The following is a 19,900-nucleotide window of genomic DNA, read 5'->3' on the forward strand; positions in this document are numbered from 1 at the left end:
GATAGATAGATAGATAGATAGATGGATGGATGGATGGATGGATGGATGGATGGATGGATGGATGGATAGATGGATAGATAGATAGATAGATAGATAGATAGATAGATAGATAGATAGATAGATAGATAGATAGATAGATAGATAGATAGATAGATAGATAGATAGATAGATAGATGCACAGCTTCTTGGGTAAATAAGCAAGCCATTATGATAATAAAAATATTATAATTTGAAAACATCATCTCAAGTGCATTGAATTAAATAATGATACTGCATTACATTATGTACATGACTATGAACATCAGTCCTTTATTTCTCTGTAACACTTCGTCTCGTACTGTAATTGTCTCTCATTGAATCTGACATTTCTCCAGCGCTTTGCCCGTCTTTCTTGCAGTATGTGGCCCAATAACCTGTCGGAGATCCGTGCTAAAACTCGGCCGACGGGCCAGTGGGTGCAGGGCACCGCAGGCTTCATCTCGCCCCCCCGGGGTGTGACTGCCCGTCCCCGACACCCGGCCTGTCCGCATCGCCTGGTATGAACGGAGGGAGAGTTTGCGGTGCAGAGACGGGCCAGTTTCAGTCGGAAGCCCGCCTAGCGTCGCCAAGGTTTCGAAGACTTTCTCCAAGTTCGTGCTTTCCTTTGCAGATGTTTCAAAATAGGCGCAGTCATCACCGAGGACTTCAAGAACCTCTGCCTTAGATATTCCCCTATCAGACTTCGGGATATCCATCTTGTTGGCGCAGACCACCAGAGGAACAGAGGATTTGGTGAGCTTGGATTTAGCTGCAAGTATCTCAGATCTCAGGGCGCAGACCTCGTCGAAAGAGCTCCGGTCATCCAGACTGAATACTAGGAGGAAAATGTCTCCTGCAAAGAAGAAAGAAAATGAATTATTTTCCTCTGATAGTTGACATTTGTATGCATGCATTGTATCCGAGAGAGAATAGCATTTACGCACACATCAATATCTTTTCTGCAACAATTCATCTGTTTTGAAAAAATTGAAATAACTGACAAGCAATTGTAAGTTTCTGCAGACTTTAATAATAATAATAATAATAATAATAATAATAATAATAATAATAATAACTTTATTTATATAGCACCTTTTAAAAACAAGGTTTACAAAGTGCTTCGACAGACAAGACAGCAAAACAGTGCAATAGAAGAAACATTAAGAAACATTGTGCACAGATTGTAAAGCCCTCTGAGGCAAATTTGTAATTTGTGATTCTGGGCTATACAAAATAAACTGAATTGAATTGAATTGAATTAAGAACAGTCGTTGGGATAAAACTAAACTCAGAAACAAAAATGAAATAACAAGTGACAATCAAATAAACCAACAAAATAAATGAAATATAAACTAGTAAACGAATACAAGAGAAAATACTAAAACCAATTCAAACAAAAACATTAAAACGACGACATCACATAAAACTTATCCTATTCGTAGTAGTTTGTAGCACTTATTGTATTCGTATTAGTCTGTTGCAATTATTGTTTTCGTAGTAATTTGCCTCTGCACTATACTTTTGCTCTGGTTTATGCTTTAAGATGCTTGTTTAAGAAAGGACTTATTGTATTCATATTAGTTAGTTGCACTTATTGTATTCATATTAGTTAGTTGCACTTATTGTATTCATATTAGTTTGTTGCACTTATTGTATTCACTTATTGTATTCATATTTTGTTGCACTTATTGTATTCATATTAGTTAGTTGCACTTATTGTATTCATATTAGTTTGTTGCACTTATTGTATTCATATTAGTTTGTTGCACTTATTGTATTCGTATTAGTTTGTTGCACTTATTGTATTCATTAGTTAGTTTAGTATTCATATTTTGTTGCACTTATTGTATTCATATTAGTTAGTTGCACTTATTGTATTCGTATTAGTTAGTTGCACTTATTGTATTCATATTAGTTAGTTGCACTTATTGCATTCATATTAGTGTGTTTCTGTACTTTTGCTCTGGTTTATGCTTTAAGATGCTTGTTTAAGAAAGGAGATGCACTTATGACTTCTGGTGACTAGTAGTTCTCTATGTTGAATACACTTATTGTAAGTCTCTTTGGATAAAAACATCTGCTAAATGACTGTAATGTAATGTAATAAAAGCCATTCTGTAAACATGTGTCTTAAGAAGTGATGTACAGAGATGACTGACTGACCGGTGAGGATAGACAGCCGCCTCTTGGCTGGGAAAGCCCGCTCCCTGGACGCGTCCAGGACGTCGATTTGGTAAGTCTCTCCTCGGATACGAAACAGCTTCCTGAGGAAATCCTCCGAGGTGGGACTGTAATCCTCCACAAACCCGTCCCTAAAGTATCTCCTCAGGATGGAGGTCTTCCCGACCCGCGGAGCACCGAGGACCACGATGCGTTTACAGTTCTGAGGCTTGGTCTTTGCTTGCTCCTCCCCGATGTGTTGCTGTCTGATTTGTCCGTGGAGAACCAGAGCTGCCAGATGATCAAGTGTGGATTTCTTGCAGGGATGGCTGCTGTTGGCTGTGGACAGTGGCCTCACACCTGAACGGGTCTTCTTGTCCTGTTTCCACTGAGACGAGGCCACTTTAAGGATCCCCAATCCCGTTTTGATTCCCAATGAAGTCAGATGCTGAGATGCGTTTTTGTAAGACAGCAAGACTGTGGAGGAGCCGGTGCAAGGCCCATCAGTGGTGGAGCAGCTGACGGGGATGGAGGTGGTCTGGGTGGAGATGATGCTGCTGCCTCTCTCCATCGTTGGTCCTTGGCTCCACGCAACAAAGTGGGCAGAATCTGCAATCTGACCTTTCATAAGCTTGTCTCCGGCCGGGAGGCTGATGTAGTCGTCTTTATATAGACCATCCTCCACCCAGTGACTCATCCGCGTCATGATGATTGACAGAGAGAGTCGACGTGTTCCTCTGGAGAAGGCTGTGTGTTGGCAAGACACAAGGTGGGCTATACTACTGATCATACCGCATACAGGCTATAGGCATTTACATTACATTACATTACATTACATTACAGTCATTTAGCAGATGTTTTTATCCAAAGAGACTTACAATAAGTGTATTCAACATAGGTATTCAAGAGAACTACTAGTCACCAGAAGTCATAAGTGCATCTCCTTTCTTAAACAAGCATCTAAAAGCATAAACCAGAGCAAAAAAAGCAAACAGAAACAAACTAATACGAATACAATAAGTGCAACTAACTAATATGAATACAATAAGTGCAACAAACTAACACGAATACAATAAGTGCAACTAACTAATACGAATGCAATAAGTGCAACAAACTAATATGAATACAATAAGTGCAACAAACTAATATGAATACAATAAGTGCAACAAACTAATATGAATACAATAAGTGCAACAAACTAATACGAATACAATAAGTGCAACAAACTAATATGAATGAATACAATAAGTGCAACTAATATGAAACTAATGCAACAAACTAATATGAATACAACAATATGAATACAATAAGTGCAATAAGTAACAAACTAATACGAATACAATAAGTGCAGAAAAGAACTAATATGAATATAATAAGTGCAACAAACTAATACGAATACAATAAGTGCAACAAACTAATATGAATACAATAAGTGCAACAAACTAATACGAATACAATAAGTGCAACAAACTAATATGAATACAATAATACGAATACAATAAGTGCAACAAACTAATATGAAACTAAGTGCAACAAACGAATACAATAAGTGCAACTAACTAATATGAATACAATAAGTGCAACAAACTAATACGAATACAATAAGTGCAACAAACTAATATGAATACAATAACAAAACAATAAGTGCAACAAACTAATATGAATACAATAAGTGCAACAAACTAATACGAATACAATAAGTGCAACTAAACTAATATGAATACAATAAGTGCAACAAACTAATAGGAATACAATAAGTGCTAAGTGGAAGGCTCAGGGTAGTGCTTCTTGGTAGGCCTATATTATTTACCTGTGGCATATTTCTGAAACACCTTGATAACTTGAAGTGTGCGTCAAATATGATTCTATATGCAATGTCCTTAATTATTGTCATTATTATCTTAAAACTATTATTGCTGCTACAGAAAGCTATTGCTTAAAGTACATGAATAGGCCTATGTTGTACTCGCACATTTAGCCTAAAAGAAAATGTAAACTCAATTATGTTGGGTAGTTAGTGTTATTGAGGACATAAATATATTTATAAGCTATATTTTTCCCTTGCTCCTGTTCTTTGTCTTGTCTTTTGTTCATACAGTAGTAGGCCTATGCGCGTGTGCTTTTTATAGATTGTTTCCATTTTTTGGATTTGTAAATTGTTTTAGTTTTTCAATTGCTTATGAAAGAAAGAAAGAAGTTAATAAAGAAAGAAGTTAATAAAGAAAGAAAGAAGTTAATAAAGAAAGAAGAAAGAAAGAAGTCAATAAAGAAAGAAAAGTTAATAAAGAAAGAAATAAGTTAAGAAAGAGAGAAAGAAGTCAATAAAGAAAGAAGTAAAGAAGTTGATAAAGAAAGAAGTAAATAAAGAAGTTAATAAAGAAAGAAAGAAGTTAATAAAGAAAGAAGTAAAGAAGTTAATAAAGAAAGAAAGAAAGAAGTAAATAAAGAAAGAAGTTAAGAAAGAAATAAAGAAAGAAAGAAGTCAATAAAGAAAGAAAGAAGTTAATAAAGAAGTTAATAAAGAAGTAAAGAAGTTAATAAAGAAGTAAAGAAGTTAATAAAGAAGTAAAGAAGTTAATAAAGAAGTAAAGAAGTTAATAAAGAAGTAAAGAAGTTAATAAAGAAGTAAAGAAGTAGGAAAAAGGCTCTGTCGTTGCTCAGTGACGTGAACGCATCCGTTGTCATGGTTACTTGTAAACACACCAGGGGAGCAGTGCTAGCTCGGTTAGCTCTGCTAGCTCACTAACCACACGTTGGCCGTCAGTGGCCGTCAGAGACCGTCAGTGGCCGTCAGAGACCGTCAGTGACCGTCAGTTGGAGCAAATGAGCCGCGTCGAGCCACCGCACAAGTCCAGACGTGACGCAGGTCAGCTAACTACAACTGTCTCTGTCCCAACTGTGTCCGTGTCCTCTCCTCCAGAGACGAGTCCACTGTAGTCCAGTTGAGTGCTTGGTACTCTGTGACACCTCCACGTGTGTGTGTGTGTGTGTGTGTGTGTGTGTGTGTGTGTGTGTGTGTGTGTGTGTGTGTGTGTGTGTGTGTGTGTGTGTGTGTGTGTGTGTGTGTGTAGCCTCTCTGTAGACGTGCGTTGATAGAAGTCACTAAAGCTGCTATAGGAGTTATGTCTGAGTGACGTCACTGAAGTCAAAGTGAGGCCCGCAGTGTCGACATGGCTCAGCCTGCTTGTCACAGGTAGATGTCCTGCCTACAGCAGTATACCAAGTATACCAAGGACAAGTACAACACTACTACCAGTACTCGTGCTCTTACTCGTTTTATGAACTATTCTTAACCTGCAAAGTAGCTGTTAAGTTATCTAACAAATGTGAGAAGGTACAGAACCAGTGAAAAGTTTGTTCACACCTTCTCATTCAACTACTGTGAAGAATGTAAAATATAAAACATATTCTGGTTTGTTGAGCATTTGTTTGTTTACCACATGATTCCATATGTGTTCCTTCATAGTTTGGATGTCTTCAATATTAATCTACAATGTAGAAAAAAATAAAAATTAAGGAAAAACCATTGAATGAGAAGGTGTGTCCAAACTTTTGACTGGTACTGTAATACAGGAAAAAAAGTACAATATATCCCCCTGAAATGTAGTGGAGTAGAAGTATAAAGTAGCATTAATGGGATACTCAAGTGTACAATACTTGAGTGAATGTACTAAGTATCATTCCATCACCTTTTTTTAAATAGTTATAGTGAAAAGCAAATGTGGATTTAATGCTTTGAATGTCAAGAAGAAATACATAAGATCTTAACAAAAAATATTGATCATTCGTTTCCTTTGCAAAGACACATCGAAGTGCTGCAGCAATTTCTTTCCTCAAGGGTCAAGGGCGTCTCTTACACAGCAAAGCTCTTATCCGAATAACTGTATTGAGTCTGTGAAGGAAAACACGGAGGAAGCACGGCACAACACTTGCAAAAGAAAAAGGATTATTCACTGTTGGTGTGGCCATGGCAACCATAATCAGGCACTGGTAGATAAAGAGACATGTGCTGAATTGCATAACCATGTCAGTAGTTCAGGTTAATCTTTTTGTCTCTGTATGAGTGTTTGTGTGTGTGTTTGTGAGCACTGATGTACTTTGCACACAATGAAGTCAAAGCTCTTTTCACTTTTCAAAATGTTAGAGGATCGCAAAAAGCAGAAAATTAATCCATATAATCTGTGCGTGTGTAGCGATTACAGATTACAGAGAGACTTCAAAGTATTGTATCCCTCGGTTTGAAATAATATAACATCAATAGAGCACACACAAACTGTTGCCATTTTACATCATATCTTTCATCTCCTCCAGAGAACAAGAAGCTAAAAACATCAGAGGACATCCAGGTTCTTGCCATTCACCCACAGGACCTCAATAACGTAAGCCCAACACATTAGCTACAATTAGTTGGAAAATGTCTTTGTTCCCAAATAAAATACAAATCACGTGTGTGTGTGGCACCAAGGTATTCACCAAGGCTTTTATTTTAAAGCAGTCTTATGTGTAACTGAGAATGCGATGATGTCTGCAGATTCATACACCAAAGCCACCCAAGGGTTGTCAAAAACCAGCGCTCATGGCTTGTGTGCGTAAAACGCGGTCGGCTGGTGAAGTAAGAGATGCTGTGCGAGGGCCGGTGCCTCACCCAGTGAATCTGGATCCATACTCTCAACTTCTCGACTACACAGGTTGGTCAAATTCCTTTGCCCTCATGGATATTTACACACTGTACGGTAGCCTATTCAAATATTTCCTGAAGATAAAAAGAGATCTTATTCTAGTCATAATATGCATCCATGAGGCTAAAATGACAGGGTTTTTTTCTGTCCTATTCTTCTCTTTTTCAGGATCAGAAGGGCTTCGGTTTGATGACCAAGGGATGGTTCTTCCACACAGCATTCTGGGTAGTTTAGAGGATTTCAGAAGCTATCTGGAGGCCAAAGGGGAGACGGAGGTAAAGTCAGAAAACATAATGGGATCAAGTAAAAGTTGTTTACATACAGCATTTCAAATATGTAAGAGAACTGGCAAACCTGACAATTGCAATTGAACTACATTGACTGTACTGCGTTAGTCACCTCTGGTTCCTTCTCCACCATACAGTTGGTGAACCGCGTCACAAATTCCAGGAGATATGATCCATCCGAGGCCCCATGGAGGCATCATTCTGACGCTGTGGAGAATGGCCATGGGATCCCTTCAGGCCACAGAAACGTTCAGCGTAATGCCCTGCAGCACTGGCATACACATATGACGCAGCGCAGACGGCAGCAGGACTTTTTATCTGGTGAGCTGATTAGAGAATACAGCAACCTGCTCCAGAAAGTCGACATATTAACAGCATCATTACAGCCTTTATATGTTTCATTTTAATTATTTGTGCTCTTGTGTTTGTAATTGTATTGTTTTTATTGTGGACTTATGGTGTCTTCATGTCTGGAGCGCTGGTCCAAACAAAACCAAAGGCAATATATTATTAAAGCCTTGAACCTGATTCAGGAGTTCATGAATTAATAAATCTCTTCCATGCATAATCTAAAATTAGGTTTAAATAAATTAAAGAGGAAGATATGCGCTAATTTATGACAACTATTTGATTTACAAAGTATGCTTTAACTTTCTATCTTCATCTTTATGCATCTGCTGCTCTTTTCAATTCTTTCCAGACTTGCTTGACAGGCCGGTCGAATACTTACTGATGAACCAAGCTGACCATTTCAGAGAAACTCAGGAGAAGAGGGAGCTTCTAAACCAAGTCATGCCACTCATCCACTCTGGATATGTATGACACATCTTTGGTCTTCTGTGTCTTGAGTCATCTGTCAGAATCATATCACTTTTATTATATTTCTACAAAACAATGGAATGATTTGACCCGTTGCTTCTCTATTCATGTGTGTCCTTACTTCTATGTCTTAGGGTTACCGTGTGGGCAGTGAGTTTTGGAGCCTGCCCCAGCGTTATGGAGATGAAATGAGTGGCATCGCAGCTACTCTGACTCAGACAGAGCAAGGCAGACGGGAGCCTGTCACACATGTAGGACAGCCGAGCAGCATTCGCCAGGAATCAGGTACACGTAGACACCTACGCTGTGTTCAAATTGTTCCCCTCCGCCTTGTTCTCGAAAGTGTTTCTTCTGATTGTGCATTTCAAAATATTTCAAAATAATTTGATCTGTGAAGTGACAGTTAAGCTGTCCACTTTCCCCATCAATGAGAAATATTTGATGACCACATTTGGCATTAAGGGCAATACAAAAACATCTTGAAATAAGCTCAGGAAAGACAAAAAAGAGCCACTTATTTGGGGGGATTAATATGAACTGAGAGGAACTCTATTCTGACTCTGGCAAATGTTTCATCCTCTAGGAATAATTTGTGCTGAGACTCTGCGTCCAGCCTCTCGGACTTGGGACCAGAGTGAATACCTGCAGCACCAGTGTCAGGAGCTCGGAGAGGTTCTATGGGACATGGACATCAAACAGCCGGTAATGCACCATAAAAAATTATAACACTGAATTTTGCTCTGGCTCAGTAGCACTTCAAATGAACAGAACTGTTCTCTATTTGACCTTTGCAATAGGCCCTTGCTCCCTCTGATTTGCTGTTTTAAACTTGTAACATTTCCTAATAAGTTGGAAAAATATGTCAGGTTGAAAAGGTCAAAAGGTTTTCAACTAAATGTATAGGACCGAGCCAACTGCAGATACAGCAATATAATCATTTATGTTTTGCCGATAAATAACTAAACATTTCAGTACAGAAAAATTTTTTATCCTAAAAAAGCACTAATTAAAACTGACATGCCAGGGGGGCAGCCTCAGAATATAAAAAAAACAAAGTGAAATAAATACATACAAAATAAAAATGATTACGCAAATAGTTAATAAAAAGAAAAAAGGCAACAGAACAAATCTAATTGTAAGATTACAGACTTGGTTCACAGGTTCACAGGCAATGCTGTTACATGCATGTAACATGCTGTTAAAGTTTTAAAGGCCTTTTTGGTGGTACAGCTTTTAGTTTTTTGTATAGTTCAAAGTTGTTTTAAAAAACACTAAAAAGAGATCTTTGGCTTTTACACTTATACTTGCGTGTATAAAGTTTGCCTAGATCATTAAGCAGATTCATGAAAAATGCCCATTCCTCAAGTTTAAACAAAGTCATAACTGCGACAGATATTTTATGTTTGAGACCAGCAAAGATTACTTTCAGTTTTTTCAAATGTAAAATGTCCCACTAAAACAAATCTATGAATCAAAACTTTATCAGGTAAACGTTTGCTCCCGTATAGATTTTATCAAGTTAAACAGCTCTCCCTGAGCCAACCACATTATTGGACCACCCGCTGTCCAACCACACAACCCTCTGAAGCTGCTCCCACCCACAGGACACTCTGTCTCTGGAGCTGCTTGCTGCCCATGATCAGGCCGTGTCTTCACAAACAGCCTGTGATTATCCAGCATTGGCAACACTGTTCTTGGTTTCCTGTACAAAGAACAGTACATGGGCAAAGCATCCAAGCACATGCACAAGCACAGCCACACAATTGAACCTACGCATGCAGGCACACGGGCATAAACCTGGTCACATACTGTTGTGCCAAAATGTGATGATATATATTTCATAACCTGCGAAATGTATATTAAGTACAAGCATGCATCATGTGATTAATGAGGCACTGGAGCCCTTCCACAAACACTCGTGTCCGCATAAGGAATGTTTCTGAACAACAGATTGTCCTGTCAGCATCTGACTTGTCCACGGCTTTGGGAAATATGTGTAAAAGGAGAGAGATGGTTAGGACAGGGTGAACCTATTGAGCAAAAATAGAAGAGAGAGGTAGGTAAGTAGACGAGGAGGAAGAAGAGGAATGAGCGGAAGAAAATGAAGCCCCCTGTGTAACTTAAAAGTACATTATAGTTTGAACTTGAGGACGAAGGGGAAAACATTATATGCATGTGCATTGTTTGTGTCACTCTGCCTCTCACATAATGTGACAGTAGAGCTATGTTTTTGGCAGCATTCAGATGTGTAATATTGTAAGGGAGGGGAGGTAAAGTAATAACACAGTGTAAAGCAAATATGAACGTGAAGGACAATGTTTGTGCACATTGTGGTGCTTTAATTTAGCCAACTGGACAGACTGTTCAAAACTGTTCACACAACACCTCGTCCTGTCATATTGAAGGTTGCATCAGACACCTCATATTTTACTCTATCGATGCACTTTCTGGATGCAAGTGGATAGGACATACATATCATGAAAAGGACTTTGGCTATTATTTTTCAATGACAGGAATCAGGACGTTGAATGGACATACAAAGCTGACCACCTCTTTCACAACCACCTCTCTGTGTCACTTTGAATACAGGAAATCGATGGACTGGAGGTTATTGGCTGTAGCAAGCCATTCACTTTTGTCTCAGTGTGTCGTGGTGACCTACTGGAGAAGGAGGAAGAGGAGACAGAGCATGAGAAGATGAAGAAGGAGAACCTGTAAGCTGTGCTTTATTGATTTCAAAGGCACTAAAAAACACAATGAGAGAATCCACAGTCATTAATTTAATGCTGCATTAATTAAGTTGGGCAGTGCCATGTGACCTATATATATATGTATGTGTGTGTATATATATATAAAAAATATATATATATATAAAAATATATATATATAAAAATATGTGGATATATTTTCTATTAATGTGGGACTCAGTTGTCCTCATGTTATAATGTTACACGTATCTCAAACTTATGTTGTGGAAATGGTTTCTGTTGTCACTGCCAAAATTTCCAGTTGAACAAGGAACGCTTGAATGCGTCATTGCATCCTCGTGGGCTGTGTACTTTGAAGGATCCAACCCCTGAACCGGGACACAGCTACATGACTGCCTGACTCATTTACATATTGTCTAACTGGATTGGTACTTCTGCGTTCTCATTGTCTTCCACAGTGACCCACTGGCACAGCATGATGCTGTTCAGTCAGAGGCTCTGCTCATTCCTGCCTTGAGATTCTGTGGTCAGCTTGCTAGCTGGACTGGAAACTCCACCACAAACCAGGTATAAGAAACACCTTCACATAAGAGAAGGTTGCAAAAGAACATTTATTTGGGGACATTTCGGTGCTAGACCTTCATCAGGCAAATGCTTTGTAACTATGAGAAGCCACCTTAAATAGGGAGTGGCTGCAAGTCTGCAACCACTCACACATTTCAAACCTCCCATTTCATAGTAAGGCATAAATACAAGACAATTTACTCTATAGCAATCACCAATATCAACGAATATATACATACCTCCACAATAAATACAGCAAAGCCTCACAAAATACCATGCAAACACGTAATCAATGTATAGATATGTTAAACAGCAATAATCAAATATACTCTTATCCGATCAAGGCCAAATGCCTAAAATTAAGAAGGTCCCTATAAATTGATAATACAAGTCCCAAGAGGTAATTGCAGTGAAAAAAATGCACATTATTATCGGGTTACATTAGTGGATGAACCTCACTTAACACTAGATTCAAAGTTAACAATAACAAATTTACTTAGAACAATAGACATCAGGGCCTCAAAATGCAGCATTAATGCATACATATATACATGGACACAATCAAAGGTCAAATTGGTAAATGAACCTGATAATATGTGTACATATTCATACCTATTGAGGACTGTCTGGAGCTGGACGAGGCACTCCTCAGATGACACAGTAAGAAAGGCATACAGAAAACAATCTCGAGAAAGATCCCAACATTTGCAAGTCCACAGGGACAGCCTATCATATAGATCACACGTCTCGATAAACAAGTACCGTATTTTCCGCACTATAGGGCGCACTGGATTATAAGGCGCACTGTCAATGAATGGTCTATTTTCGATCTTTTTTCATATGTAAGGCGCACCGGACTATAAGGCGCATTAAGCGAAACAAAACAGTCAGTCAGTCAAACTTCCTCCACTTCCGTACCATTGATTCATTAATGTTGAATTCTCTCGCAGCTGCTCTATTCCCATGTTCTACTGCGTGACTGATAGACTTGAGTGTGAAGTCCGCGTCGTCAGCGTGTCTCTTGACAGGAGCCATGTTGGTCCTTATCCACACACACTGTAATATTATGGTGAAGCACAGTATGTATTACTCCTGACGCTCCTGACTACGGTAGCCGTAATGCTGCAAGCGGTGCGGCTTTGTAGTTTACCAAAGTCGGACTAAAACATTTTGACAGAGCGCCGTGTACCACACAAAATCGCTTCGAGGTCAGTAAGCACAACCAGAATTAATCCATATATAAGGCGCTCCGGATTATAAGGCGCACTGTCGTTTTTTGAGAAAATTAAAGGCTTTTAAGTGCGCCTTATAGTGCGGAAAATACGGTAAATGGTATATGGACTTGTTCATGTATGGGGCTTTTTTTAGTTTTCCGACAACTCAAAGGGCTTTAACACTATATGTCATTAACCCATTCGTGCACAGACGGCATGGGATACCAAGCAAGGTGCCACCTGCCCATCAGGACTATCTCATCATTCATACCCTTTCACACACCGATGGCACAGCCTTCGGGAGCAATTTGGTGTTGAGTGCCCTGCCCAAGGACACATTGACATAGAAGAGCGGAGCCGTGGATCGAAACGCCGATCTTCTGATTGAAGGACGACCCGCTCTACTACTGAGCCACAGTCGCCCCGAGTAATGACTCTGTTCATGGAAAATGTTGCTTCTGTGGAGAAGAAACCAATAATTAGTCTTAATGGTGGTGTTGCATTCTGCACAACCAACGCAGTGGTAGTTGCCCTTGGAAAGAGAGTGCAAGCATGTCTGCATGCATTGACTGTTTTTCATTGGCACGAACCAAGTGATCCATTGTGTTTTTCCAAAAAAAGAAGAAAGTTCAGGGTCAGGCTTTAGGATAGATCATTTCCTTAAAGCATCTCACACTTCTCTTAGGGATCAGTTGAGTTTTATTTATTTATTTTTACTATCCTTTCAGTGTTGCCTACAAATCATCCTAGAAAACTTATATTTTTACTCTATGTTTGAGACACATTACTCATCATACATCAGGGCGGCCCAAGTTCATGTCTCACTGATGTTTTAGACATGTTTCTTTGTACAGAGTGTTTGTGTTCAGTCTGAGTATTAGTTGCACCATCTCATTCAATGTGAGATGATGACCCGCTGATGGGCCCATTCACAGTGTTGCTGTTTTTCTTTCACTGATTATAGCTGCCCCCTTCCCAACCTGGATTTTATGTTAGTCCACAATTCTCTTATTTAGTTTTTGGTAGCACATTAACTAAGAATAGATAAAAAACGATATACAATCTTAAACCAGTCAGTGTTGCCTCTACACTGCACAGAAAAGGTTCTGTTGCCATGGCAGTGTAATAGTTTCTCTCTAAAAGAGGGTTCAAGCATGTCTGTATGCCCAGATAGTCAACATTCGCATGGACCAAGTGATCCCTTATGTCTTCCATCTTTAATTTGCAAATAGCGGTGGTTCTCCAAAAATAGAAGAGTTCAGGGTCAGGCTTTAGGATAAGCCAGTGTTTTTTCTTTTGTTTGTTTTTTTAAATCAATCTCATTGTAGTAGAGAGGGCCGAGTGTTCAGTGATACATGATACATGCCAACTCATATGCTTGATCAATCCACGGTGCTGGGTACCCTTGCTGTGCAAATCTTATATTCATATAGACGGCCTTCTCCATACAGTCCCCCGTGAAATGCCAGATGCATCATAAAAAAAGAGATGTAGCTAACAACAAGGTGTGTTTTTTTTTTGTTTTTTTTAGCAATGTCTCTGCGGTAGAGTGTTGTTATGACGGAGCCCTTTTTTTCATGACCCACATGTCTAAGAAACTCACTTTATCATTACTATTGTTAGATGTAAGTTGTAGATTAATGTTGAAATTGTTCAACGAAACTTCAAACACAAATGTACTTATGCGAGTTAAATAGTGTGAAGGATTGTTTTTTGCAACTTTTGGTCTATTCGTTCCTCTCGTACGTCTCAGGAAATAGATGCTCAAAGTGTTCTCTGGTCTGTTTGTATTTTCTGCACACATACTACACACACATCTATAAACACACGGCTAGATAATGCATTGTTTGCTTTCCTGCTTTTGACACTTGAGACCAGTCTTGCTTTGATTCGTCTCACCTTCTCTCTCTCTCCTTGACTCATTGATCAGGTAGAAGTCGGACTCAGTGCCACTTTATTCTTTGAGGTCCCGACTGGAGAAAGAGCCTCATCCCACCTTGAGCTCCACAATGAGGGCAGCACAGCCATCTTCTACAGCTGGGAGCAGCTTCCCGTGCCAAACAGCTTTCCTAACCTGCGGTCACAAACAAAGACTGTGCACTTCTACTTTAACTCCTCCTCTGGTACACACAAACATTACCGGACACCTGCTGCCTTTTAACCCCACTTCATACGCTGTTTGTCCCTGTCAGCCCATCATACTGGATCTTTCAACCAGTACCAGTACAGCTACACACCTTCCATCTTTAAATGTTTGCTTCCCCACCCATCCAGGTGTGATCCGTCCAGGTGACTCCCAGCGGGTTGAGTTCACATTTAAGTCCGAGGAGCCCGGCCTCCAAACTGAACAATGGCAGCTCAACACCCACCCTGTGCTGCTGCAAGGAGCCGCCATGCAGGTCACATTGAGGGGAGTCGCTCTGTACCAGGACCAAACTGCAGACCAGAGGCTTTTCATAGAGGTTGTGTACAATTTAACTGTTTGTCTGAAAGTGAGACAGAAAGAAACGCATGGATAGAGGGCGCTAAAGTTCCAATAACCAGAAACTCACTCTTTTTTTTTTGTCTGTGTTTCTGTTGTGTATACACGAGCAGACAAAGCTGGAAGAGGTGGTGAAGGTAAAAATGTGTCTGTCGATTGTGAATGAGGTGCTTTGGGGGGTCCGCAGCCCAGAGAGACCCAGCTCTCCGGCAGAACTCTATGTCACTGAGGACCAAGAGTTTTTAAGCAAAAACCCCAAGGTAAGTTCCTTAGAGCATCTCACACTTCTCTTAGTGGTCGGTTGAGTTTATTTTTTTTATACTATCCTTATGACTTCAGCGTTGCCTACAGAGAATGATCCCATAAAACTTATATTTTGTTTAATATAGTTTGAGACACATTACTCATCATACATCAGGCCGGTCCAAGTTCATGTCTCACTGATGTTTTAGACATGTTTCTTTGTACAGAGTGTTTGTGTTCAGTCTGAGTATTAGTTGCACCATCTCATTCAATGTGAGATGATGACCCGCTAATGGGCCCATTCACAGTGTTGCTGTTTTTCTTTCACTGAATATAGCTGCCCCCTTCCCAACCTGGATTTTATGTTAGTCCACAATTCTCTTATTGCCATCATAATTTATGGTAGCACATTAACTAAGAATAGATAAAAACCGATACAATCTTAAACCAGTCAGTGTTGCCTCTACACTGCACAAAAGAGGTTCTGTTGCCATGGCAGTGTAATAGGAATCTGGCTTTAACTGGGTTAATTGGCAGGGGATATAAAGCATGCCTGACTTAAAGGTCTCTTAAGGATAACTTTTTAATAGAGAAAAGCAAGAGACATGGGAGGGAATGACTGGATAGAAGATTACTAGAAGAGTAAACAAACATGAATATTATCTCTTATTGTAGGCCCTCTATTTGGGATAAAAGGAGGACTTTCATTTAATAGTTTCATTCAAAATATTATGATGATTACAGCTCTCTAAACTTTTCACATGTTCACATTTTATCAACACAAAGGGTGGAGCACATATGTTCTTCTCGTCCCTTCAGGGAGTGCTTAGAAATGACAAGACACGTCATAGTTGTTGGAGGAGGAAAACTATAAGTGGGGATTATTATTCTGCAGCGTGACAGTAATTTCCCTTCATGTGAGTCCTGTGGTCACATGTTTATACTCCTCACATAAATAACTGCTCCATACGTTGTTTTAGTTGCAGTACCTCCATCAGCCAGTGGAGGACCTAAAGAGACTGTGGCAAGAAGTGCATCCAGAACGCCCCTGGGACTTCTCTGTCCATACACTCCGACAGGTAAAGACATTATGTGATGTTATCTTTTTTTTTTTTAAACCCATTTTTACAGACTTACTTTTATGTAATGTGGTCGCTTTCATGGTTTTTTTTATTACTGGTTTTACTAAATTATTTTACTAAATTATTTTACTATATTATTTTACATGTATTTTATTTATTTTATTTGTTAATTCCTTTTCTATTGTATCAATTGGTTTTACCGTGTTAAATATTGTTATGTTTTATGTTGGTTTGAGCCTCATTGTTGAACTTTCTGTTGTTTTATTGCCTTTCTTTTTCAGCTTTGTCTATCAAAGCACTTTTTAAACTCTGTTTTTAAAGGTACTATATAAATAAAGTTATTATTATTATTATTATTATTATTAATATGGTGCATTGTATCACTTGGTTAGTGCATTTTTAATTTTTAAAATTAAAATTTATAAAAAGGTAGATCCACAAGCCTCTTTGGATGCACTGCACACCCCTCTGTAAAATATTATACCATGACGATGCATCAAAAACATAACATTTTTGTCCGTTTACCTTTTATCTACTTAAGGCTGTGCTGTCTCTGCATGAGCAAGAGTCAGAGCAGGAAAAGAGCCTGGCCCAGCTCAACTCGCTGCTCCTGCAGCTTTCTGAACCTTCTCAACTGAATCCCCACGAGCTGACAACAGCAGCTATAGGGTGAGGCACGGACACGTCAGTATCTCATTTAGCATCTCTATCATAGCATCTTGGTTCCGTCACATACACACTCATGATCCACACCTGCACACTTAATGTGGTAAGCCGACAGGTTATTGTAGTGTGTGGTGCCCCCTGCAGGCAGCAGCTGTGGAGGAAGCTGCTTGACACGATGTCTGCTGAGGCCATGAGGCTCAGAAACCTGCTGGGCCTTCCAGAGAGAGAAACACAGGTCGATAATCAGGAGGAAGCACCAATCTCTGATGCTGGTGAGAATCACAGACTTTCAATCAGACATATATATTGGTGAAGATTTAGGCTGCTTACCGCTGTGTTATTACATTGCAGATGTGGCCGATAACAAAGATGAGAAGAGTGAGAAAAAGGGAGGAGCAGCTGCTAAAGAGGAGAGGAGTGGGGTGAGGTCCAGAATTAAGGAGGACAACAAAGGGGAGTCCCAGTCAGCACTAACTGAAAAATCAGTGGAGGTGAGGGGAGAAACTATAAAATGTTCTGCCACTGAGTGGCAGCAGACTCAAAAGTGTTGTAATTATGAGTATGAATGAAACACAACTTCACGACTTCAAACAAGCTGTCAGTTCATCGTTCATACATCTGCCATTCAACAAGACAACTACCTTCTCACTGAGGAGAACTAGGCAGTTCCTACAGTTTTTACAATTTACATATACAATTTTATGTTCTGTTGGCTAGTTTTCTAAAACAATGTTTTATTTGCCGTGTGTGTGCGTATTCTGGGTTCTCTATAATACTAAGAAGTTGGTTTCATTTATAGGAAGAGCATCTGTGTCACCTAATACAACTGTGTAACCATTTGTGTGGTTATACATGTATGTATTTTTGACTAATTCACGCCTCTGTATTCATGTGCAGTTATGGGCTTGTGTGTGTGTGTGTGTATTTGTGTGTTTATGGCTTACCATCTGATATGTAGTGCTTAACGAGTCCTTCCATATTCAGTCCTCCCACTAAGTGTAGGAGGCTAATCCTCTCCATCCAGTGTTTTGTCCCCCAGAGAAGTCATTATAGTCGCTTAGCAATCCAACACGGTCGTGGCCATTCATGTTTTTGTTGTGTGTGACTGGTGGAGTCCGATAATGAGCAAAAGCTTTCACTTAGTTCCCATCCATTTTAATGCAGATGATTGTTTCCCCTGCACCCATCCTCATCATACTCTCCCACTTTGGTGCATCGTCCTATTCATGAATCTGAATTTCAGCAACTTTTCATAGTCAGCGCTGGGAATGAGAGCCTTAATGAGGACGCTGACTGTGTTGCTCAGATACAGACGAGATGTGGTGGCTCAGTGGGTCTTCACATAAACAATGTTTTTGGGTGTGAATCTGTCCTGGGACCTGTTACAACATATCTCTCCTCATGGTTCGTGTCTCCATCGTCAGCCATCGTCAGCCAAGACGTGATTCTCTCTTCTGCGTGATGGTTGAGTCATAGGTAAGGTACAGCCTATTACTCACAGGGAACCATGGTAACAGGACACTGTGTGAAAATGTCCACCTGCTCTCCAACCATGCATCCAGGGTGTGAATTAATAGCACCTAGACCAGTCCAAGCCATCTGTGGATACAAACGGCCATACGTTGCGTCAAACAGCACATGACATCCAATATATTAAACACTGTGAAGTGTGTGGGAGGTAATATTTCATGACATAGGATGCATCCAACCACTTACCAGCCTGCAAATTTGACTGCTCAGTAAAAGCTGTAATTTATCAGTAAGTCTGTCTTCTATCTGTCCGTTGTTCTTTACAGGACATTAAAAAGAAGGGTGAAAAAAGGGAGGAAGTGGGGAAACGCACTAAGGAAAAGCAGGGAAAGGAAACAACCTCGTTGACTGATATCCCATCAGACAGCGTCGGTCAACAACCTCCTGGTTACCCAAATGTAGTGGTGGAGGTGACGGACGTTTACACAAGGCTGCTCCACACAAAGGCAAGTCTTTTAATTATCTTACAGTTTTTTTTATTTTGAAGGGGCTCTCACAATAGTTCAGCATTCTCGTTATGAGGAAGACAAACCTGTGGCAACAGTGTGATATCTGCTTTGTCTCTGGAGAGGTTTTCTGAAGTTTGGGAAAGTTACCCTGATGACGTCATCAAGGTTATCTCAGGTCGGGCTTGAGACTTTAACTTTTTAACCCCTGCTTTACAAACTGTAAGATGGGGTTATGATAAAAGTGGACATTTAGGAGGGGGGTGTCTAATAAAAGTAGCTGTTCGGCTGCATGGGAAATAAAGGAATCTTTGTTGTTGAGATTGATTCATACTAGAAATTAAAAGTCATGACGTCTCGGCCTCTGCTTCTTTAATTATGACCACTGTTTTTTTTTTAAAATCTATCTCTCTCCAGTCCCCCAACTTTATGAACCACTACATTCCTGCAGTACCTTCCTGCAGCTTAAAGGTATCCTACAGTCCTGTACGTCCAATGAATACATTAACCGCTATTTATCTACCTGACAGGTCTACGTGCTGATGGAAGACCTGGTGGACAACCTGTGTGACCTGATGGATGAGCTGAAAGAAGGAGATGAGCAGGACACACACACTGTTAACACGTGAGAGGCAGGCACAGGAGCCCACTCAGAACATACAACCAAATGTAACGAATATCTGTTGTTGTTGTGGAATCAATAAACTGATCATTCTTCTAGCCCAGTGGATGTGCAGTCATGTTCATCATGTGGGGCGGCTGTGGCGTAGTGGAGAGCAAGGTAGTTCTCCAATCAGAGGGTCGGTGGTTCGATACCTGGCTTCGGTCGATGTGTCCTTGGGCAAGACACTTAACCCCAAGTTGCTCCTGAAGGCTTGCCATCGGTGTGGACTGGATGTTGCATGAATGTTAGTTAGAGTCTGATGGTGGCACCTTGCATGGTAGCCTGTCATCAGTGTGTGAATGGGTGAATGATATGTAACACACTACTGATAAGTCTCT

The 19,900-nt window shown here is 39.9% G+C and overlaps 2 protein-coding genes across 2 annotated transcripts; one reads left to right on the forward strand and one right to left on the reverse strand.

Annotated features, from left to right (window-relative positions):
* Positions 1-350: 350 nt before the first annotated feature.
* On the reverse strand, positions 351-2,884 carry rasd2b (RASD family member 2b). The gene is made up of 2 exons (XM_054604322.1): positions 2,182-2,884; positions 351-871 (listed from the first exon to the last, which is right to left on the reverse strand). The coding sequence occupies exons 1-2, from the start codon at positions 2,882-2,884 to the stop codon at positions 351-353; spliced, it is 1,224 nt and encodes a 407-aa protein (XP_054460297.1).
* A 2,015-nt stretch (positions 2,885-4,899) lies between these two features.
* On the forward strand, positions 4,900-19,721 carry mycbpap (mycbp associated protein). Its single transcript, XM_054605106.1, has 19 exons — positions 4,900-5,044; positions 6,490-6,557; positions 6,710-6,866; positions 7,026-7,132; positions 7,282-7,465; positions 7,845-7,960; positions 8,098-8,248; positions 8,547-8,665; positions 10,553-10,677; positions 11,130-11,238; positions 14,380-14,572; positions 14,724-14,911; positions 15,045-15,191; positions 16,155-16,253; positions 16,798-16,925; positions 17,067-17,194; positions 17,274-17,413; positions 18,719-18,898; positions 19,429-19,721. The coding sequence occupies exons 1-19, from the start codon at positions 5,002-5,004 to the stop codon at positions 19,525-19,527; spliced, it is 2,481 nt and encodes an 826-aa protein (XP_054461081.1). The 5' UTR covers positions 4,900-5,001; the 3' UTR covers positions 19,528-19,721.
* Positions 19,722-19,900: the final 179 nt, after the last annotated feature.

This window comes from Anoplopoma fimbria, chromosome 9 (assembly GCF_027596085.1).
Source record: "Anoplopoma fimbria isolate UVic2021 breed Golden Eagle Sablefish chromosome 9, Afim_UVic_2022, whole genome shotgun sequence".
NCBI classification, from domain to species: Eukaryota; Metazoa; Chordata; class Actinopteri; order Perciformes; family Anoplopomatidae; genus Anoplopoma; species Anoplopoma fimbria.